General features: G+C 41.9%; 1 protein-coding gene across 1 annotated transcript in view; it reads left to right on the top strand.

The window, feature by feature from the left end:
* The window catches only part of LOC139566852 (FH2 domain-containing protein 1-like), a 65,874-nt gene that overhangs the window by 19,314 nt on the left and 21,264 nt on the right, over positions 1 to 25,296 (top strand). The window contains exons 2-3 of the mRNA XM_071388173.1: positions 13,464 to 14,414; positions 20,532 to 20,593. Of these exons, the coding sequence (XP_071244274.1) occupies positions 13,869 to 14,414; positions 20,532 to 20,593 (608 nt within the window). The 5' untranslated portion in view covers positions 13,464 to 13,868. The remainder of the gene's footprint in view (positions 1 to 13,463; positions 14,415 to 20,531; positions 20,594 to 25,296) is intronic.

Genomic DNA, 25,296 nt, shown 5'->3' on the forward strand with positions numbered 1-25,296 from the left:
AAATCAAACTGTCCACTTAGGAAGCAACACTGATTGACAATAAATTTCACATGCTGTTGTGCAAATGGAATAGACAACAGGTGGAAATTATAGGCAATTAGCAAGACACCCCCAATAAAGGAGTGGTTCTGCAGGTGGTGACCACAGACCACTTCTCAGTTCCTATGCTTCCTGGCTGATGTTTTGGTCACTTTTGAATGCTGGCGGTGCTTTCACTCTAGTGGTAGCATGAGACGGAGTCTACAACCCACGCAAGTGGCTCAGGTAGTGCAGCTCATCCAGGATGGCACATCAATGCGAGCTGTGGCAAGAAGGTTTGCTGTGTCTGTCAGCGTAGTGTCCAGAGCATGGAGGCGCTACCAGGAGACAGGCCAGTACATCAGGAGACGTGGAGGAGGCCGTAGGAGGGCAACAACCCAGCAGCAGGACCGCTACCTCCACCTTTGAACAGGAGGAGCACTGCCAGAGCCCTGCAAAATGACCTCCAGCAGGCCACAAATGTGCATGTGTCTGCTCAAACGGTCAGAAATAGACTCCATGAGGGTGGTATGAGGGCCCGATGTCCACAGGTGTGGGTTGTGCTTACAGCCCAACACCGTGCAGGACGTTTGGCATTTGCCAGAGAACACCAAGATTGGTAAATTCGCCACTGGCTGTGCTCTTCACAGATGAAAGCAGGTTCACACTGAGCACGTGACAGACGTGACAGAGTCTGGAGACGCCATGGAGAACCTTCTGCTGCCTGCAACATCCTCCAGCATGACCGGTTTGGCGGTGGGTCAGTCATGGTGTGGGGTGGCATTTCTTTGGGGGGCCGCACAGCCCTCCATGTGCTCGCCAGAGATAGCCTGACTGCCATTAGGTACCGAGATGAGATCCTCAGACCCCTTGTGAGACCATATGCTGGTGTGGTTGGCCCTGGGCTCCTCCTAATGCAAGACAATGCTAGACCTCATGTGGCTGGAGTGTGTCAGCAGTTCCTGCAAGAGGAAGGCATTGATGCTATGGACTGGCTCGCTCGTTCCCCAGACTTGAATCCAATTGAGCACATCTGGGACATCATGTCTCGCTCCATCCACCAACACCACGTTGCACCACAGACTGTCCAGGAGTTGGCGGATGCTTTAGTCCAAGTCTGGGAGGAGATGGCTCAGGAGACCATTCGCCACCTCATCAGGAGCATGCCCAGGCGTTGTAGGGAGGTCATACAGGCACGTGGAGGCCACACACACTACTGAGCCTCATTTTGACTTGTTTTAAGAACATTATATCAAAGTTGGATCAGCCTGTAGTGTGGTTTTCCACTTTAATTTTGAGTGTGACTCCAAATCCAGACCTCCATGGGTTGATAAATTTGATTTCCATTGATAATTTTTGTGTGATTTTGTTGTCAGCACATTCAACGAGGTAAAGAAAAAAGTATTTAATAAGAATATTTCATTCATTCAGATCTAGGATGTGTTATTTTAGTGTTCCCTTTATTTTTTTGAGCAGTGTATTTGGCTAAGGTATATGTAAACTTCCGACTTCAACTGTATATCACACATGCAACTAATGATAAAAACATCAACCCCTACAAATATATGAATTTATTATTAACCCTTCATTATAATTGTATAAAAGCTCCTTAGATATTAATTTAGAATCCTCCAATCCTCTAAATTTAATTAGATCTACTGGGACATTTTATTGTTCTGCAAGTATTTTCATTTAGAAGCCACCTCTTGACGAGTTCCGAGAGCTGTGTCATTCCAATTATTATTGGATTATTCACCTTGGCAACCACTTGTTTGTATAAAAGAAAAAATGATGAGCGTAATTTTTTTAAATTGAATTCAATAATATATTTGTACCACTGTAGATGCTGTGTTTTTAATTACAGTAGTGATGGACAGCTGGATAAATCAATAAATTAGTCAGATTTTTATTTGGAAATGTTATTATTTTGCTCTTCACTCGCAGTCACTTAGTAGTTTAGTTCTACTCCCGATGGTCCCGTTGTACAGCGCCATATTTTCCTAACAGAAACACTTAGGCCTACATCGTGTCGTGACTATCATTAATGTGATGACTGCTATTCATCGAATAATTACCTACTATGTTTAATTATTACTTAATTAAATTAGTCATGTAACAATTAACTACAAATCTAAAATGGTGCCGGAGAAGAAGGCAGATGTTTTACGTGTCCCCAACCGATTGTGTTTTTTTGTTTGTTTATTTACGTTTTTTTGTAACTTATTCTTTTTACTTATTTTGTACATAATGTTGCCGCTACCGTCTCTTATGAACGAAAATAACTTCTGGACATCAGGACTGCGATTATTACTCACAACGGACTGACAGAATCCTTTTTTTCCTTTAACGAGTCTGACGAGCCCGACGCGAACAATATACTGCTTTCTCGGGAACAGGCCCAGATCCCCATGATTTGCGTGAAGAGGAGGTGGAGAAAAAGGGGCCAAAGGGCGGGCTGCCTTCTGAGAACTCGTAAGCGATCGAATAAACTCCCACTTCCTTCCATTCTGCTAGCAAACATGCAATCTTTGGAGAAATTGTTTTATGACTTACGCGCAAGATTAAACTACCAACGGGACATTCAAAACTGTAATATTTTATGCTGCACGGAGTTGTGGCTGAACGATGACACTATCAACATACAGCTGGCTGGTTATACGCTGTACCAGCAGGATAGAAGAGAGGCGTCTGGTAAGACATGGGAAGGCGGACTATGTATTTTTGTAAATAACAGCTGGCGCACGATATCTAAGGAAGTCTCGAGCTATTGCTCGCCTGAGGTAGAGTATTTCATGTATCTCATGATAAGCTGTAGACCACCATATCTAGAGTTTTCATCTGTATTTTTCGTAGCTGTTTACATACCACCACAGTCAGAAGCTGGCACTAAGACAGCGATGAATAAGCAAACAAGAAAACGCTCACCCAGAGGCGGCGCTCCTAGTAGCCGGGGACTTTAATGCAGGGAAACTTACATTTTAAATTTATATCAGCATGTTAAATGTGCAACCAGAGGGAAAACAACTCTGTACCACCTTTACTCCACAGAGATGCATACAAAGCTCTACCTCACCTTCCATTTGAGAAATCTGACCTCATTTTATCCTCCTGATTCCTGCTTAAATGCGAAAATGAAAGCAAGAAGCACTAGAGACTAAATCAATAAAAAAGTGGTCAGATGAAGCAGATGCTAAACTACAGGACTGTTTTGCTAGCACAGACTGGAATATGTTCCAGAATTCCTCAGATGGCATTGAGGAGTACACCACATCAGTCATTGGCTTCATCAATAAGTGCATCGATGAAGACGTCCCTACAGTGACCGTACGTACATAGAAGCCATGGATTACAGGCAACATCCGCACTGAGGTAAAGGCTAGAGCTGCCGCTTTCAAGGAGTGGGACTTTATAAGAAGCTTATAAGAAATCCCGCTATGCCCTCCGACGAACCATCAAACAGGCAAAGCGTCAATACAAGACTAACATCAAACCGTACTACACCAGCTCTAACGCTCGTCGGATGTGGCAGGGCTTGCAAACCATTACAGACCGCAAAGGGAAGCACAGCTGAGAGCTGCCCAGTGACACGAGCCTATCAGATGAGCTAAACTACTTCTATGCTCGCTTCGAGGCAAATGGCACTGAAACATGCATGAGAGCACCAGCTGTTCTGGAAGACTGTGTGTCACGCTCTCCGCAGCCAATGTGAGTAAGACCTTTAAACAGGTCAACATTCACAAGGACACAGGGGCAGACGGATTACCAGGACGTGTACTGCGAGCATGCGCTGGCAAACTGGCAAGCGTCTTCACTGACATTTTCAAACACTCCCTGTCCAAGTCTGTAATACCAACATGTTTTAAGCAGACCACCATAGTCCCTGTGCCCAATAACACTAAGGTAACCTGCCTAAATGACTACCGCCCCGTAGTTTAAGTTCCTCGGCGTACACATCACGGACAAACTGAATTGGTCCACCCACACAGACAACGTGGTGAAGAAGGCGCAGCAGCGCCTCTTCAACCTCAGGAGGCTGAAGAAATTCGGCTTGTCACCAAAAGCACTCACAAACTTTTACAGATGCACAATCGAGAGCGTCCTGTCGGGCTGTATCACCGCCTGGTACGGCAACTGCTCCTCCCACAACCGTAAGGCTCTCTAGAGGGTAGTGAGGTATGCACAACGCATCACCGGGGGCAAACTACCTGCCCTCCAGGACATCTACAACACCCGATGTCACAGGAAGGCCATAAAGATCATCAAGGACAACAACCACACGAGCCACTGCCTGTTCACCCTGCTATCATCCAGAAGGCGAGGTCAGTACAGGTGCATCAAAGCAGGGACCGAGAGACTGAAAAACAGCTTCTATCTCAAGGCCATCAGACTGTTAACCAGCCACCACTAACATTGAGTAGCTGCTGCCATACATGTAAAAAATATATCACTAGCCACTTTAAACAATGCCACTTAATATAATGTTTACATACCCTACATTACGCATCGCATATGTATATACTGTACTCTATACCACCTGCTGCATCTTGCCATCTTTATGTAATACATGTATCACTAGCCACTTTAAACAATGCCACTTAATATAATGTTTACATGCCCTACATTACTCATCTCATTTGTATATACTGTACTCGATACCATCTACTGCATTTTGTCTATGCTGTTCTGTACCATCACTCATTCATATATCTTTATTTCCATATTCTTCATCCTTTTACTCTTGTGTGTATAAGGTAGCTGTTGTGAAATTGTTAGGTTAGATTACTCGTTGGTTATTACTGCATTGTCGGAACTAGAAGCACAAGCATGTCGCTACACTCGCATTAACATCTGCTAACCATGTGTATGTGACAAATAACATTTGATTTGATTTGATTTGTACTCTTGATCCAAACATTTCAAACAACTTTCCTAATACAACTTAAGGTATTTTTTAACGTAAATAATCGATCAAATTTAAGACGGGATAAACTGTGTTCAATACCGGACGAAAACAAAGTGGAGCGAGCTTTCAGGTCGCGCGCCCCAACCACAACTGTACACTAGACTTGACCCTCATTCTGAACAGCCCTACTTCTTCTTTTCTCAAAAGAAAAACATCAACCATTTCTAAAGACTGTTGACATCTAGTGGAAGCGACAGGAACTGCAAGCAAGTGCCTTAGAAATCTAGATCCACATAGAAAACCCATTGAAAACACTGTCACCTCAACAACAAAAAATCCTGGATGGTTTGTCTTCGGGGTTTCGCCTGCCAAATAAGTTCTGTTATACTCACAGACATAATTTTAACAGTTTTAGAAACTTTAGAGTGTTTTCTATCCAAATTATATGCATATCCTAGCTTCTGGGCCTGAGTAGCAGACAGTTTACTTTGGGCATGCTTTTCATCCAAAATTCCAAATGCTGCCTCCTATCCTAAAAAAGTTAAAGCAAGGCCCCTGAACTCTCGTATTTTCTGCACTGTGCAATGATATAGGCAGCGACCATGTAAAGCTTTTACAACATACAGAAGTGTGCTGGTTATCAAGGGACATAGTATTGACACGTTATTTTTTTTATTGAGAGACGAGCTTAAATTTTTCTCACACGACTGGCCTATCTGGGTGATGTTTTTTCTTGCCTGAATGATCTGAATCTAGGATTACAGGGACTCTCCGCAACTATATTCAATGAGCTGGACAAAATTGAGGCTATGATTAAGAAGTTGGAGCTCTTCTCTGTCTGCCTTAACAAGGACAACACACAGGTCTTTCCATCATTGTATGATTTTTTGTGTGCCAATGAACTCAAGCTTACGGACAATGTCAAATGTGATATAGCGAAGTTGGGTGCGCAATTACGCAGGTACTTTCCCGAAACGGATGACACAAACAACTGGATTCGTTATCCCTTCCATGCCCTGCCTCCAGTCCACTTACCGATATCTGAACAAGAGAGTCTCTTCGAAATTGCAACTAGCGGTTCTGTGAAAATGTAATTTAATCTTTCTGGATTGGGCTGCGCTCAGAGTACCCTGCCTTGGCAAATCGCGCTGTTAAGACACTGATGCCCTTTGCAACCATGTACCTATGTAAAAGTGGATTCTTGGCCCTCACTTAGCATGAAAACTAAATACAGGCACAGACTCTGTGTGGAAAATGATTTAAGACTGAGAATCCAATACAATCCAACATTGCAGAGTTATGTGCATCCTTTCAAGCACACCCTTCTCATTAACCTGTGGTGAGTTATTCACCATTTTCGATGAACAAATAAGGTTTTATATGTAAGATGGTTAAATGAAGAGCAAAATTATTGATTGTTATTATATTTTTTGTGCCCTGGTCCTATAAGAGCTCTTTGTCACTTCCCAGAAGCCGGGTTGTGACAAAAACTCACACTCATTCTTATGTTTAATAAATGTATTGTATAGTGTGTGTGTGGCAGGCTTACAATGATGGCAAAAAACAACATTTGAGAGTGCGCTGACCCTGGTGCTAGAGGGGATACGCAGCTGGAGGTTGAATGTTTGAAGGGGTACAGGACTATAAAAAGTTTGGAAACCACTGGTGTAGATGATCCCAGCGTGGGGATGAAAGCAGTGTAGACAAACGATGACTTGAAGAGAATAACCGGATGGTCCTGGTTAAATTCACCTTCTTAGATACAGTACTGAGAACAGCTACTCAACCGTAGCATTGATTGTTAAGAGGTTCCTTTGTCTTCGACCTCGTGTTGCGTTTTCGGGGTCGCGACTAATCGTAGACCTCGGCTGCAGCTCGTGGTCATCCTAGTCTGATATGTTAATTCTTAACTCAAATGCTTAACTTAACTCGGGTAGAAAGGGGGCGTCTCCGTCTTGCTGACCCGGTCTCTGGGTTCCCTGGGGCGTAACTAGTTACGAGGCAAGGTATCAGAATTTGCTATGATCTTCCCTTTATCCTGGATATTTTCCACACAATGTAAAGTATGTAAACATGATATACACCGTAGGAATACTCCTAATGTTACAATGTTTTCGTTATAGCGTCTTCATTTAACTTTCAATGACATCACAAAATAGACATTAATCTTCCACATTCCATCTCTCATCATTACTGATATTTGGAGGATGAACTATTTTTATTTTTATTTATTTTTATTTCAGATTTATTAAACTAGGCAAGTCAGTTAAGAACAAATTCTTATTTACAATGACGGCTAACTGCCTTGTTCAGGAGCAGAATGACAGATGTTTTACCTTGTCAGCTCGGGGATTCGATCTATATTGTTCCCGTGTTCATTGTTTGATGTTGTAGTTTTGGGCGTGGTTGTCTCTTCATGAGGCACACAGACATTCCGATCACCCAAACTAGACCCCAAAGGACTCGTCTGCTGCCTAATAGTTTACAATCGACGTGAGGTGTCATAAGACCCCCACATCCATCCCTCTCCCCTTCTGCGGGAGAGAGAGAGCTCTGTAGAGCTGATCCACTGTAATCTGATCTCTTGGATCCTCACAGGAGAATCCTGACACCAGTAAGAAATGCATTTTCGTTTTTCATGGAATAGAAACACCATAATATTAATAGAAAAGAGTAAAACTTTATTGTCCGTCACCTTCCATTAAAAGAATCACATACACATACATTCTCACATCATACACATTTAAACCTGTCAGTCCATCATGTTGCCTACACTAACAACATAGAGGCCATTAATACATTCACTCACAGACGACCACTATTCCAACTAAACTAGATTGGTAAGTACATATACCAATGCAATTTACTTTGCATTTAGTTGTCCAGCAGCACCAGGAACTAATTAACTAATTAATTCTGAGGGCAGAGATACGGGAGACAACTGATGCGTTGGTCCAGAGCCAGGCGGTATTGGCGGAGAGTCACTCGTCATTGGCAGAGAGTCAGGAGGCATTGGCGGAGAGTCAGGCGTAGAATGACGCGTTGAAGAGGGCGAGGAACGAGATGGAGTCACAATTCATGCCAGCCACACCTGTGAGCTCTGGAACTCCCCCTCCAACAGGCAGAGTCAACATAGGTGGCGGGTTCTTCGGGTCGTCGGTTCACCCTGACATTTCCATTCATCTTCTGACAACAGAACTTGACCAACTGCTCACCGGGCACAGCAAGGGCCGCTCGGACCGTTATGCTGTCCTGCTATTCCAAGGATGTGTAACCGAAGAGAGATACCACGAGTGGACACAGAACACCAAACTGGGATGGATCCCTAGACAAAAGTGGCTTACCAGTGAACCTCCGGGTGTTCATCATTAATACGGTGTCTCAGAAGTTTCTGTCCATGACTGATACAACCCGAAAAAGCATTAAAAACAGAGTTAATGAGTCCTGAGAAAGTCTGGATATAGCCTGCTCTCCCTTATGTAAGGAATTAGGCACTTTACCATGTTTACTATGTACTGTAGGTTTACTTGTCAGACTGCACAGTAGCTTAAAATAAACATATACATTATAAAACTTTTTTTGTTGTTGTATCGAATTCAATAATATATTTGTACCAATCAGAGTCAGTCAGAGTTGAGTCCTATTGTAAAGTGTAGCCTAAAGGCCAAAATGGGCAAACTTGCAATGTATTCGATGCTTAAGTACTCTGCGACCAGATTTGCCCCAACAAAAAAATGCATCAACCCCTACAAATATATACATTTATTAATAACCCTGCATTATAATTGTATAAAAGCCCCTTAGATATTAATTTAGAATCCTCTAAATTTAATTAGATCTACATGGACATTTTATTGATCTGCCAGTATTTTTATTTAGAGATTCCGGTAAACTCTTTGATGTTTCCTTTTATGTGTCCAACCAATTATTATTGTATTATTCACCATGGCAACCAACAAAATGTATTTCTTAGTTAGGTTGGCTTTTGTGGAGATTAGACTGTTTTCATTTTCAGGAATGTTTGTGCGTTTTTGACCAAATGTAAGTCAGAACCCTGCCCTGACCATGAGCCTGCCTGCCTGCTGTCCTGTACCTTGCCCCACCACACTGGATTATTGACCCCTGCCTGCCCTGACCCTGAGACTACCTGTCGCTCTGTACCTTTTGGACTCTGATCTGGATTACTGACCTCTGCCTGCCCTTGACCTGTTGTTTTGCCTGCCCCCTGTTCTAGTAATACACTTTTGTTACTTCGACACTGTGTCTTCCCTGAAACGTGATACACCCACCCATGATGGGCTATTAGCAGGACAATAGGAAAGGAGGTTAGGGTGAGCATTGTATTTAAATACTCTGCACAGTAGCCTACTAAACATATGTATTTTCAAGTAGTAAAAAAATAATAATCCTATTCAATAACGTATTTCTACCACGGTAGATTGCTGTGTTTTTGGTTGATGGACAATATTAAAAACAGTCAAATGCATTCCTGAATTCAATCGCTTTAGCTGACATGTTGCGGTTTATTCATTGTTTAATTAAGGCTCCTTTCTCTTCTCTGTGCTGGAGTTCTTTTAAGAATACAAACGAAGCCTTCCGCCCTTGATGGACTATCAGCAGGACAATAGTCTCTTGTCGAGTTTAGGGACTTTAAATGTATTCATGGGTGTTTGCGAGGCATGTCACTTCTCTCTTTTGCATAGCCCACCAAATGCACTGTTTTCTAACCACATCTGGATGGATGATAACGAATTACTATGGAAATAGATATCACTGATAACAGAAATATTGGAATAAAGTAGGCTAATGAAGGCAACAGATTGTTGCTTACTGAAACTCCCAAAGTCATCCAATTGTTACAATAGGATTTGAAGCAATAACCTACCTGTGTGTGGTCAACTATTTCAGCACCGTTTCGCACTGCTCTGAGACAAGCATGGGGGGTCTTGATAAATCAATGAGATTTTTATTTTCACTGAATCTCCGTTTGGGTATTGGTTAGACTACAATTAGGGTGTGGAAATGTTAGGATTATTTTGCTCTTCCCTCGCAGTCACTTAGTAGCCTAGGCCTACTCCTGACCGGTCACGTTGTACAGCATCATATTTTCCTAATATTAAAAACAGTCAAATGTTCAATCGCTTTAGCCAACATGTTGAGGTTTATTCATTGTTTGAATATTCAAGGCTCCCTTTGTTATTTCATTTTATAATAAATGCTTGAATGTATTTAAAGACATGGATGACTTGTATGCTGTGTGATGACATGCACAAATTAATGAATGATTAATTGATATACTGTATATTGAAGTAAGCCTGTATGCCGATAAGTAAGTTATTCTAAAACAGCTACAGTAAACAGGACTCTTAGGTCTACAGCTCCATGTTATTTTCTTGTCATTTAAACTTCTCAAAGATGCCCTCTGGTGGTCTAACTAGCATTAATGGCAACAATGGCTGACACTTAATATGCCATAGAATTCTGCGGCACCCCGCAAGCTGTGCTGCAGTATCACACAACTTTTAAAGGAATAATCACTGTAGTGCACTATATAGGGAATAGGGTGCCAGGAAACCTAGAGGTCAGTACTTGCTTAGGACAGCAACTTGGACATTTTTTAGTTCAGTCTGGAAGAGAGATGAATATTCATAGGGGACATGTCCATTTTCAGTTACTAGGGCCACTTACACTGACCTTTAATGTCCAATCAGAAAATACAGGCTCCATCCGAGCACTAATCTCAGTCTTAATCTCGATCTTAATCACTTTCCTTCCTGAATCCGATCAGGATTTGTCTAATAAAAGCCTCTGTTGTTCACATCGCTGTCTGACATCCCAGACACTGAATGGCAGATTTATTAATCTGTTGTTTGAGCTAGTTGTCTATATTCATAACAGTAGACGGATGAGGTTTTGGTCTGCACTCAAAACATTTCAAACCTCGACTCGTCAGGTACAGTGACACATTTTGTTCTGAATAACACATATTGCATGACAGGGGTTCCGGTGGATTCAGTGATGTATGAAAGTGGATAGACCAGAGTAGACAAGTCTACGAGCAGAGTAGACTAACAGCAGTATCGGGATCACCCGAGACAGGAGATGCATTGTTGATGCAATCTGTCATCTCCTGCCATGTGTAAATGATGTACTTGGTGTCTCTGCTGCTGTTGTACAGTGTGTACTGGAAGCATCTGTCCCTGTTTGCCACACGCACCCATAAGGCGTCATTTCATATCCTTTTCATTAAAAGAGATTATTCGGCTGAGAGCCTCTTTTGTCTGGGTATCTGGGTAACTGTGTGTGTTTGTGTTTGTGTGGGTCTGTGTACGTAAATGCCTGCGTGTTTTTAATCTCACACAGTTGACATATCCACCTGCTCGCCCCATCGTTTACTCGTTTACTCTGCAGAGATCTCTCCTCTCGCTCACACTCTCGCTTACAACGTTAACAATGTTTACACTGTATTTCTGATCAATTTGATGTTATTTTAATGGACAAAAAATGTGCTTTTCTTTCAAAAACAAGGACATTTCTAAGTGACCACACACTTTTGAACGCTAGTGTATATTTAGCTTCCGACTCGTTGAAGTACAAGTCCTTCTCCAAATCGAGGTTAGTGATAGCTGTTCTGATGTCCAGAAGCCTGTTTTCCCAATAGCATCTCCTAGCATAGCCTAGCCTACCTAATCACCACATATCTAGCAGCATCCTTTTAGAAGATGACTCACCATGTGGTCAAGTGCTCCTCACAGGCCCCATGAATAAGACATGAGTGACCCAGCCAGGGACAGGGGACAGGACAGTTGACGTTGCACTGCGAGCAGGCAACACGAGACCGGCCGTGACGTCAGCCCTATGAATTAGTAAAGGACCCGTGGGATCCGGTGGACAGGGCGCTAACGGATGTAGTGCCGTTGCCATGACACGGCAAGATCCAGGAAACAGCAGGCCTTTGGTTTAAATAGACTAAAGGGTTAGCATAAACGCCTGAAATCCCTGACCCAGGGTCAGTTTGAGTTTGTTTCGGCTCAAATGGTTAATGTTAGAGTTGGAGTAGGAAAATCTGTTCTTAAGTCAGTGCTTAGGGGCAGACTGGAGCACCTCTTCCCTTTTACCGATGTTTCCACTGTACCATTATTATGCCTCATATCCAGTTCCTTGTTTTGTCAGGTCAGCTATCCATTTACTTGTTTGGACATGAGTGGCTATCACATGACCAAGGCCATGTCAGCTTAGGTTGTGAGTGATGTGTTGTTCTGAATGAGAGTTAGTCACCATCACAGAACTATGGGCATCGATTTGAAAAGGGAGGAAGACCCTATTTGCCTTCCTTATGGTCTTGGTCTTTTATCAAACAGACAAAGGGATTAGGATGAGAGAAATTGAGTCTTCTGTCCTACTATCTGTATTCCTGGAGGCTACTCCTTTCATTCTTATTGTCAGACAAAACCTGAAAGTACTGTACAACAGAAGAGATTGTTAAAGCGGAACTTAAAGAGATGGCTCACCCAAATTACAAAATGATATATTGGTTTCCTTGCCACTTTTTCCAAACTATTTAGCATTTTTCTCCAAAGACCAATGCAAGTCAACATCCCCGATATTAACAAGCTTTGCATTTCATGTACACATCATCCTGAATTAAAATTGACTGTGTAGCTCAATAAAGTAACTTTAAGATGATTTAGGTATGAAACACAAAACAACATTTAAGCAATCAGGCATTGCATGAAATATAATCTTGGTGCCAGGACTGGTTCAATTACTTCCTTTCAGGAATAATGCATCATATTCAGGTTTGGTAGAAACTAAGGTCCTATAAGGGGATTTGCTCTGGTTTGAGGTACCTTTCTCTCAAAGTTGCCCTTTATGTTTTGTGCTGCTCTTCTGGCAACAGCTGTCTTTGTGATATCAGGTGCTTTGTATTTAGAAATGTGGGTTATTATGCGAACGTCGATGGAACATTACTCATTTCATACAAAGGTGTAAGATGATGTCACTCATGAAGTAGATTGGTCGGCCCACTCCCACTCATAAAGGTAGGTCAGTAGAACAACCTATCGTCCAATCTATGATATTTAACTCCTACATGAGAAAACTTCCACAGAGAAATGGACTGGAAACTTTAGTACAAATGAAAAGCAATCTAACTCAATGGTTTTATACTCTAAAACTATATTCAAATCCACAAAGGGAAAATTTAAAGAAATGGCATGTTCGCTAACCTGTGGAAAACTAAATACACTCCCGGCAAATCCATGTTGTCTGCACTTGTGCTTTCCAGTAACCACGGGCGTAACCATGTGTAGACTAGTGTCACCGGACATTTTACAACCAAGAGGTTGACTTTAAGGACTTCAAAAGAACAATGGAGTCTGTCATATCCATACCGTGGTTTCCCCTCGACCGGGGGGTTCCCCCTTCTCTCTTTTAATGTGTCGCACCCCTCAATTTCCCCTAATTTAGATTGTCCTGGGGATAACACGCATGACTGCCCCCAAATAATCCTCTCTTGTGTTGTTTTTGTACCTCCCTATAGCTCTATGGCGGTTCCCCCAACTACGACCTCCACAGAATGCTCCAGAACCCTATCAAGGCCCCTTTTGGAGTGATGGTATACGGGTAGCAAGATGGAGACAGACGGAATCAGAGAGCATGCTAACCTCGCCGTGACTAGACAGACGGACGGACACCTCATCTCATTCGCCTCAGGGAAAAACTGTTGTGCTCTAGCTATTTTGCCATTTAACCCTTGACTCGTGATTTTATTAGTTTATCAGTTTATGATTTCTTCGACATACCTGAGTAACTTGAGTTGAAGTTGCATGAAAGGTTGTGAGTTGATTGGGCTACTTCAAACTCTTGAGAGCGAAATTGAGGGCAGAGAGAATTTGACGCAGTGGCCTCTCAGGACTAGGCCCCACCCCAGCCCCACGCTAGTGTGATGCATGTTATGAGCAGCCCGTCGCTGACCAATGAGACAGAGAACTGCAGCAGCGAGGGCAGCATCAGCGCCGCCAGCACTGCCAGCACCGCCAGGACCACCAGCACCACCTCCGACCTCTCCCCAATGTTGGGCCACATCCCCTCCGCTTCTACTCTCCCCTCTCCCTTCCCCAATGAACCACTCCTGTACCCTACCACACTACCACACCACTACACCCCACCGCCACCACCACCCCTGTCCCCGAACACCCCTCCTCCCCCTCCCCCACCACCAACCTCCCTCTCCAGCCACGGTGTGTGGAAGAAGCGGCAGGTGCGGAGCTTTTTCTGGAAGCCCATCCCAGAGGAGAAGGTGCGGGGCCAGCCCAACATCTGGACCATGGCGGTGCGCTGCCAGCAGCAGTACCAGATTGACGTGCGCTCCGTGGAGGAGCTGTTCGGCCAGCAGGAGGAAGTGCAGGGCCGGGGGTGTGTGCCCGCCATCAGTGGATTCTCCTCAGCCCGCATCACCCGGTCCAGGTCCTTCAAGGAGAACAAGGACAAGGTGAGTCTGACTGGGTGGATTGTGAATGGTGGATGGGAATACGCCCTGACCTGTTTTTGTTTTACTGGTGGAATTACAGGACATAAGAGTGCTGGTAGGTCCACTTCACTAGAAAGAGATGTTAGCAGTATAATGTGCTTAACAAAGAGTTTTGGGTTTGCGCTAACATGACTAAGATTGACTGGTTGGTATGGCAGTTTACTCTGTAGTAAAAACAATACAACAAAACATAAATTGACAACAACAAGACCAGTATAGACAGACAGTATATACTGTACCTGAACCTGATCTCAAAGGTTATTCTTGGAAGTCACTGTACTCATCACAGAACGCAAGCTAACACAACCACTTCACAGCACAGCACAATCAGCTTCATCTCGAGGGATGGGAACAACACTACCAATACAAAAGACAATTGTATGGCATGCGTATCTGGAAACAGGAAACGCATCGATGGTGAGCGTAGTGTAAATCATTGTATACCCCTGAAAAAGGCTTTGAACGAACTGTAAAGTTATGCCCACGTGAGGCTTAGTGAAGCTTATGTCACAGTTTGACAGTCTGAGCAACCTGGTGTGAATACTGGCTGTTATTTCACAACCCCTATTCCTCAAGGGACTCCAAATATAGCAACATGCTACGCGCTACTCCTGAGAGCCCTGTGATTGTACGTAGGATATACAGTGCCTTCAGAAAGTATTCACACCCCTTGACTTTTTCCACATTTTGTTGTTACAGCCTGAATTTGAAATGTATTAAATTGAGGTTGTCACTGGCCTACACACAATACCCCATAATGTCCAAGTGGAATTATGTTTTTAGAAATGTTTAAAAATTAATAAAAAAATGGCAAGCTGAAATGTCTTGAGTCAATAAGTATTTAACCCTTTTGTTATGGCAAGCCTAAATAAGTTCAGGAGTAAAAATGTGCTTAACAAGTCACATAATAATAATAAGTCACATAATAAGTTGCATGTGTACAATAATGGTGTTTAACATGATTTTTGAATGACTACCTTATCTCTGTACCCCATACATATAATTATCTGTAAGGTGCCTCAGTCAAGTAGTGAATTTCAAACGCATATTCAACCACAAAGATCATGGAGGGTTTCCAAATGCCTCGCAAAGAAAGGCACCTATTGGTAGATGGATAAAAATGATGTATCAATACACCCAGGCACTACAAAGATACAGACGTCCTTCCTGACTCAGTTGCCGTAGAGGAAGCGAACCGCTCTGGGATTTCACCACGAGGCCAATGGTGACTTTAAAACAGTTAAAGAGTTTAATGGCCGTGATAGAAGAAGACTGAGGATGGATCATCAACATTGTAGTTACTCCACAATACGAAATCAAATCATGCTTTATTTATACAGCACATTTCAGACGTGGAATGCAACGCAATGTGCTTTACAGGGAAAAAAAACAATGACCATAAAAGCTGAAATATTTACTACACATTATGATGAAAAACTAAAAAATTATACAAACCGAACAACTAAGCACCCTAAGGAAAAGCAAAGCTAAAAAGATGTTTTAAGATCTGTGTTTTAAATATGTCCACAGTTTCGGCCCCCTTAAGGTTCTCTGGCAGGCTATTCCAGAGGATGGGGGCATAATAACTAAAGGCTGCCTCTTCATGCTTCTTGGTCCTAGGCTTCGGATAGTTAAAATGCCAGTACCAAAGGACATGAGGAACCTAATTGACAGAGTGAAAGGAAGGAAACCTGTACATAATAACAAATATTCTAAAACATGCATCCTCTTTGCAACAAGGCACTAAAGTAATGCTGCAAAAAATCTGGCAAAGCAATTCACTTTCTGATTTCCAACAGACACTGGGAGATTAATTCCCCTTTCAGCAGGACAGTAACCTAAAACACAAGACCAAATCTACACTGGAGTTGCTTACCAAGAAGACAGTGCATGTTCCTGAGTTTTGACTTAAAACGGTTGTCTAGCAATGATCAACAACCAATTTGACAGAGCTTGAAGAATTTTGAAAAGAATAATTGGCAAATGTTGCAAAATCCAGGTGTGGAAAGCTATTAGTGACCAACCTAGAAAGATTCACTACAAAGATTCACAGCTGTAATCGCTGCCAAAGGTGCTTCTACAAAGTATTGACACAGTGGGTTTTTTTTCAATCCATTTGCAAAAATATTTGAAAACATGTTTTCACTTTTTCATTATGCGGTATTGTGTGTAGATGGGTGAGAGATTATTTTATTTTATTTTTTTATAAATGTTGGATTCAGGCTGTAACACAACAAAATGTGGAATAAGTCAAGGGGTATGAATGCTTTCTGAAGTCACTGTGGATACAGAAACAATAGCATCACAAATGCCAGAATTTGTGGTGCTGCACCTTAAAGGGATACTTTGCAATTGAAGCCAATTATATACATGTAATGAAGCCCATTATATACATGTACTTCCCCAGAACTTGTGGATACCATTTTTATGTCTCAGCGTCCAGTATGAAGGAAGTTAAAGGTCGTTTCGCAAGCCAATGCTAACTAGCATTAACACAATAACTGGAAGTCATAGGCATTATGAAGGTATTTTTATGACATATTTTATTGTTTTATGCAGTTCCTTTGTCAGGGACCATGTACAACTAAAACATAAATATCTGAGACTGCAATCTAATGCATTGTACGAGCTGATTGTGGCAGCATTGTACAGCAAATTTTCATCACCAGACCCTGGGCAGGTGTACAATAAAAAACTTGGATCGGAATTCTTCTGGCTGGCATCTATGTCACCATCTGTGGCACCAGTTATTAACCAAACCTCAATGTTGCACAACCGGCCGTGATTGGGAGTCCCATAAGGCGGTGCACAATTGGCCCGGGTCTCCTTGGTGCGGGTCTCCATCTCTCCTTTTCAAATATTTGAGGTAGTCGAATGTAGCTCTTATAGAGTTTCAACTAAAAGGCAACTGTTTTCTTTGATATTCAAATACAGGCCTCAGAAAAACAAATAATATTTGAAAAATATATATTTATTTGAAGGCTGTCAAATATTTGATGAAGAACCGAAAACGCTCACCCCGTTGCTATGCGATTAAAATGCAATTAACAAAGTATTAAGTAACATGCTAATAAAATGTTTCTCCAAACGTAATTACAGTTTTATTACACAGGTACAAGAACAGTTAATGTTAAGTGTTACTGAGAATGCTAACAGTAACGAAATATGGCTATTAAGTGTCGAAAGGAAACTAAATATCCAAAAACTGCCGTCTTGAATCAACTACAGCCAAGGTAAGTCGAAAATCATGTTAGTTTGTATTCTAAACTATTCCCCAATAAGGGAACCCTGCACTATATTTTATTTGCCCACCGCCAAGTTTTCTGAGCAAAATTGTTTTCGTTGTTGGACATAAAATGCTGTGAAATCACCCGGAAATTGATTTTAATTTAGGAAATCTGTTCCCATGTATTCCCACTCATAAATGTAGAGGCATACGTGATCGTATCTCAATGTAATCCAGGTTTGAAATTATTCTATTTTTGTCAAATACTACAGTTGAAGTCGGAAGTTTACATACACTAAGGTTGGAGTCATTAAAACTAGTTTTTCAACCACTCCACAAATTTTTGTTAACAAACTATAGTTTTGGCAAGTCGGTTTGGACATCTACTTTGTGCATGACGCAAGTAATTTTTCCAACAATTGTTTACAGACAGATTATTTCACTTATAATTCACTGTATCACAAATCCAGTGGGTCAGAAGTTTACATAAACTAAGTTGACTGTGCCTTTAAACAGCTTGTAAAGTTCCAGAAAATTATGTCATGGCTTTAGAAGCTTCTGATAGGCTAATTGACACTATCTGAGTCAATTGGAGGTGTACCTGTGGATGTATTTCAAGGTCTACCTTCAAACTCAGTGCCTCTTTGCTTGACATCATGGGTAAATCAAAAGAAATCAGCCAAGACCTCAGAAAATAAATTGCAGACCTCCACAAGTCTGGTTCATCCTTGGGAGCAATTTCCAAACACCTGAAGGTACCACGTTCATCTGTACAAACAATAGTACGCAAGTATAAACACCATGGGACCACGCAGCCGTCATACCGCTCAGAAAGGAGCCACGTTCTGTCTCCTAGAGATGAACATACTTTGGTGCGAAAAGTGCAAATCAATCCCAGAACAACAGCAAAGGACCTTATAAAGAAACAGGTACAAAAGTATCTATATCCACAGTAAAACGAGTCCGATATCGACATAACCTGAAAGGCCACTCAGCAAGGAAGAAGCCACTGCTCCAAAACCGCCATTAAAAGCCATACTACGGTTTGCAACTGCACTTGGGGACAAAGATGGTGCACCAGGAGGGACTGGTGCACTCTACAAAATAGATGGCATCATGAGGAAGGGAAATTATGTGGCTATATTGAAGCAACATCTCAAGACATAAGTCAGGAAGTTAAAGCTTGGTCGCAAATGGGTCTTCCAAATGGACAATGACCCCAAGCATACTTCCAAATTTGTGGCAAAATAGCTCAAGGACAACAAGGTCAAGGTATTGGAGTGGCCATCACAAAGCCCTGACCTCAATCCTATCGAAAATTTGTTGGCAGATCTTAAAAAGCATGTGCGAGCAAGTAATCTTACAAACCTGACTCAGTTACACCAGCTCTGTCAGGAGGAATGGGAATTTTTACTAGGATTAAATGTCAGGAATTGTGAAAAACGGAGTTTAAATGTATTTGTCTAAGGTGTATGTAAACTTCCGACTATATCAGTTTGGGATTCGTGCAGTCAAAATTTGCAGTGTACAAATGATTTATAATTATGTTCCGGTCTCACGACCATCCGCTCAAGGAAAAATCGTCCCATGGCTGTATGTAAGTATGTTTGAAACAAGAACACTTCCCCTCAGATGGAAAAAGAGTTTCGAAGTTGTTTTTGCCTACCATCCAAATTGCTGTTTGCAATGATTGCAAATGGCTTTTAATTTCTCTGCTGTATTTTCAGGTAACATACAATTTATTGCAGCTTTCAACTGTTTCAGTGGCACCTATTGTTCACCTAATACCTTTTTTGCACTATTGGTTAGAGCCTGTAAGTACAAATAAACTTTGATTTGATTTGATGTTGAAAGAGTCATACTTATCTGTAAAAAATATAATTGGTTTTTGTTTGACTTGAATATGTACACCTGAGGCAATGGACATTCAGGGGAACGGACATTTACAGAATGCTCAGATATACATCTATTGTGTAGATCAGATATGACTGTCAGATAAATTGGAATAGTATAGGAAATTGTGTTCTATTCATTCTATTTTTTATCTTCAACATGCAGTTCCAGATACAATCCAGATACAAGGCAGCCAATCCAATAGTTTCAGAAACGTAGTCACTTCCTGAGATCTGTAAAAAAAAAAAAAAAAAAAAAAAAGTAGTTGCTTTTCTCAGATCTGTATTAAAATAGTTTTAAAAAGTAGTACTTTTTTTGAATCTTCACCCCCTATAGTTTTAACTATAGTTAAACATATAGTTATCCCAGGTCTGGAAGAGTTGCAGAGTTAATTGAAAATAATAACATTGTTGATTAGTTGTTATTTTTTTCATTAACTAGGCAACTTGCTCTTGATCCATATGGTCTATCCACTTGAAACTCGCGGACAATATGGACGCAGATATAAAACATTAATACTATACATGAATACAGTTTAAAAAAGTTATTCAAGCATAAATTACTACCATACACCGTTCAAAGGTACTTACGTTTTGTGTCTTGCCCAATCACCCTCTGAATGGCACACATACACAATCCATGTCTGAATTGTCTCAAGGCTTAAAAATCTTTCAATAACTTTTCTCCTTCTCTTCATCTACATTGATTTAACAAGTGACATCAATAAGGGATCATAACGTTCACCTGGATTCACCTGGTCAGTCTATGTAATGGAAAGAGCATGTGTTCTTAATGTTTTGTGTACTAATTGTAGAATGTCACCTGTTATTTACCAACATTATTGATCCCGGAAACTTTGATAAATTACCGGTAGCTTTGCAACCCTAATCTAGCATCACAATCATTCCCACATGATCCTCCTGAACTGAATCGTGTTCTTCTCTTTCTACTGTTCTCAGATCAGCATTCTGGACTCCAAGCGGGGCATGAACGTGGGCATTTTCCTCAGGCAGTTCAAGAAGTAAGTCTTCCTCCGGTTCTGTTAGATTAGCTTACATAAAGCGGGGATAAAATTCCACTGATCGGCGTGAGGGAGAGAAACGAGACGCCTTTGGTGAAACACGACATCGTTGTGTAACTTGTTTTAAGTGGCGGCCTCCTTAGTCCGGCACGCTAGGGGATAAGGTCACGTGTGTGTGTGTGTCATAATTATGGTGTTTGCTGTATTTACATTTTAGTCATTTAGCAGAGGCTCTTATCCAGAGCAACTTACCTGAGTAATTTGGGTTAAGTGCCTTGCTCATCAGCAGATTTTTCACCTAGGCGGCTTGGGGATTCAAACCAGCGACTTTTTGATTACTGGCCTATCGCTCTAACTGCTAGGCTACCTGCTGCCCCTGTAGAGTTGTCAATCTGTTAGGGTAGTGGTTCTCAATCCTGTTCCTGAGGACCCAAAGGGGTGCACTTTTTTTTTTTTTTTTTTACCACAGCACAACACACCTGATTCAAATCACCAAAGCTTGATGGTGAGTTGATTTTGCTGAGGCAAAAATAATAATTTGCACCCCTTTGTGTCCCCAGGTCCAGGATTGACAACCACTGGGTTAGGGTATGTCAATAGAGGGGTGAGGAAAATTACAGTACAACTAGTTTGTACTGTCTGTGCCTGTTGCATTTGTTGTTCACAGCATGACATACAGTGCCTTGCAAAAGTATTCATCCCCCTTGGCGTTTTTCCTATTTTGTTGCATTACAACCTATAATTTAAATGGATTTATATTTGGATTTCATGTAATGGACATACATAAAATAGTCCAAATTCGTGAAGTGAAATGAAAAAAAGGGGCACCACCAAGCAAGCAGCACCATGAAAACCAAGGAGCTCTCCAAACAGGTCAGGGACAAAGTTGTGGAGAAGTACAGATCAGGGTTGGGTTATAACAAAAAAAATGAAACTTTGAACATCCCACGGAGAACCATTAAATCCATTATTAAAAAAATTGAAAGAATATGGCACCACAACAAACCTGCCAAGAGAGGGCCACCCACCAAAACTCACGGACCAGGCAAGGAGGGCATTAATCAGAGAGGCAACAAAGAGACCAAAGATAACCCTGAAGGAGCTGCAATGCTCCACAGCGGAGATTGGAGTATCTGTCCATAGGACCACTTTAAGCCGTACACTCCACAGAGCTGGGCTTTACAGAAGAGTGGACAGACAAAAGCCATTGCTTAAAGAAAACAATAAGCAAACATGTTTGGTGTTCGCCAAAAGACGTGTGGGAGACTCCCCAAACATATGGAAGAAGGTACTCTGGTCAATTGAGACTAAAATATTTTTTGGGGCCATCAAGGAAAACGCTATGTCTGGCGCAAACCCAACACCTCTCATCACCCCGAGAATACCATCCCAACAGTGAAGCATGGTGGTGGCAGCATCATGCTGTGGGGATGTTTTTCATCGGCAGGGACTGGGAAACTGGTCAGAATTGAAGGAATGATGGATGGCGCTAAATACAGGGAAATTCTTGAGGGAAACCTGTTTCAGTCTTCCAGAGATTTGAGAATGGGACGGAGGTTCACCTTCCAGCAGGACAATGACCCTAAGCATACTGCTAAAGCAACACTCGAGTGGTTTAAGGGAAATCATGTAAATGTCTTGGAATGGGCTAGTCAAAGCCCAGACCTCAATCCAATTGAGAATATGTGGTATGACTTAAAGATTGCTGTACACCAGTGGAACCCATCCTTCTTGAAGGAGTTGGAGCAGTTTTGCCTTGAAGAATGGGCAAAAATTCCAGTGGCTAGATGTGCCAAGCTTATAGAGATATACCCCAAGAGACTTGCAGCTGTAATTGCTGCAAAAGGTGTCTCTACAAAGTATTGACTTTGGGGGGATGAATAGTTATGCACACTGAAGTTTTCTGGGTTTTTCGTGTTATTTCTTGTTTGTTTCACAATAAAAAATATTTTGCATCTTCAAAGTGGTAGGCATGTTGTATAAATCAAATGATACAACCCCCCCCCCCCCCCCCAAATCAATTTTAATTCCAGGTTGTAAAAAAACAAAATAGGAAAAATGCCAAGGGGGGTGAATACTTTCGCAAGGCACTGTATAAGTGACCTTTATATTGTGTGTACCGAACACGTGTCCTGTGTTTGTATCTGCATGCGTGTTTGTGCAGGTGTTTTTGTGTATATCTCTGTGCAGGTGTGTGTGCGTGCATGCGCATGCATGCTCCCACGCTCTCGTGTGGGCATATTTGCGTCATTCATCTGTTTCTCTGTACCTATCTCCATAGCAACCTAGTGTTTAGTGGACAGTCCAGCTCTCCTCCCACTGGTCCCCAGCGTAATCAGACACAGCTTTAGCCCTTATTTTATGTAACTGACATTTCCATTGGGAAACAACGTAGCTCGAATGCTAAATGGTCACCACTCCCAAGGTTACTACCTCACTGATGCAGCATTTCAGTGACTAAAGCAGATCAAGACCATTCTGAATGAATCCAAACTGAGATCACTTACGCAATATTACCAAAACTATTACTCTATATAGGAAGATACTTTATTGTAGTACAACCTGCCATGACAGTATAGTGTTTAAATCAAAATGCTATTGAAATCCTTTGGGTAAATTTGAGCTTGTTGCCAATCTTTTTATGCTTGTCGTTGTCTTATTTGGCAAGGTGACACTGCTGTATGGTTGGATGCAGAAACAGTGTCAACAGGCTACACTTTCCCTAAATGCCAAGAAAAACCAGTTGATAAAGGTTTCCGATTCTGTAATCGACTTCGTCATAACCGGGCTGACTGCGAAGGACGTAGCGGTATCGTAATGATACTCGACTAAGACTTTTGGAAACTAACATAGGGACAGTGGCGACCCGTCATTCAGGGCAGGTGGGGCAGAGCATATCGGTGCTCATCGGCCATTGGACATAAACATTACACAAGTTGGAAATTGCAAATTCAACAATGAGTGGTTTGGAAGGAATTAGTAAGGCTGACTGCAAGCATTGCAAAGCAATCATTTGCCTGCTATTCAGTGGAGTGGCTGTGTGGTCCCAAGTCGAAGAATAAAGGTCTCTTTTCCTCGTTTAAAATTATAAACATTCAACATTGGCCAAGCATGTCAATGAAGCATGGTTTGTGCCGCGCTCAAAACAACTTAGCTCAAAACAACTTAACTCGGAACTGCAAAATCAGAATTTTGTGAGTTCCAGACAACTGGGAACTCGGGACTGGGAAAATACGTTTTGAACTTTCATCCAACTTTGAATTGTACATTCGGAACTCTGCCCTCTTTCTAGAGCAATGACCTGAAGATCACTGACGTCATCATGATTCATCTTTTTTTCTTCGAGTTCCCAGTTGTCTTGAAAGCACCATAAATCCAGAGAATGCCAGACTTTGATGGCAAAGTTTGATGACAAAATTTGCCCACAAAGGACTGCCGCGCCACCTTCCTGTTCAAAGTGAGCACAGCACAACAAGGTGAGTCCAAAAATGTCTTGTATGCTGCTGCATAAATGATGTAATATGCCAGGGAGATATGTAGACTGTAGCTAAGAAAGTAAATACTAAGTGTATGTTGTTGTCACGCCCTCTTGAGGGCGCCAGACTGCCTATCTTTACGCATACCTGTCCCCTTCGTTACGCGCACCTGCGCCTCATTGGACCCACCTGAATGCTATCATTATTTGATTGCCTCCCCTTTATCTGTCTGTTTCCTCTGTTTGTTCCCTGTGTCTGCATTGATGTCGTTACCCTGTCCAGACGCTGTTCCTGTCCTGTTTTATGTCCGTTATTATTAAGTAAGTCAGCCATATCAGCTATGGTTTTAAAAAGGAAGTAAATGAGGCTGAACGAACTGTTTCGCTGCCGGACGAGGCTCCGCTGATAGCCAGGTGTAGCAGTGGTAAGGGTTCACTCCATGGTGCTGAAAGGAAAGCTCCGCTGTTGGGACAGCTTTATGTAGGCCCTAACAGTTCGTGGGCACCGGTAGTCACCATTATAGTGCAAATGTCTAAGTCCCTCACCCTAAAATCTCCATGCTTTATACAGTAGTCGTTTTAATGAAAAACCTCTAGAATTGGTTTTATAATCAAAGTATTTCTCTACCCAGCCTGACTGGGCATATACTGTATTATTCAGTGTGTGTGTCACTGGCAGTGCTCTCCTCAGCCCAGACACAGGCCATCATGGAATGGGAACATGATGGCCTGCAGAAGAAGTACAGTCTGGTCTTACCTCATCGCTGTCTGTGCATGTCCTTCAAAGGCCCCTGCAAAGTTGTTATATGTAAAAAAATATATATAATTTCTTTGGACTAATTCCTACATTTACAGAGGAATATTAGTATTGGCACTGAAGATATCTGCGCAGAAAGAGCAATGAGCATACAATACACACTCACATATACACACGGACACATACACACATGCAGGCGTGCACACACACACACAAAATAGAGAGGGTTTTAGTAATATCAGAAAACTGACCCTCAGATGATCTGGGTTGATAATCCAGGAGAAAAAGTCCACATTGTTCAAATCAAATCACCAATCAAATTGTATTGGTCACATACACATGGTTAGCAGATGTTATTGTGAGTGTAGTGAAATGCTTATGCTTCTAGATCCGACAGTGCAGCAGTATCTAACAGGTAATATCTAACAATTCCACAACAAAACCTAATATCTAACAAATTCCACAACAAAA

This window comes from Salvelinus alpinus, chromosome 39 (genome assembly GCF_045679555.1).
Source record: "Salvelinus alpinus chromosome 39, SLU_Salpinus.1, whole genome shotgun sequence".
Classification (NCBI taxonomy): Eukaryota; Metazoa; Chordata; class Actinopteri; order Salmoniformes; family Salmonidae; genus Salvelinus; species Salvelinus alpinus.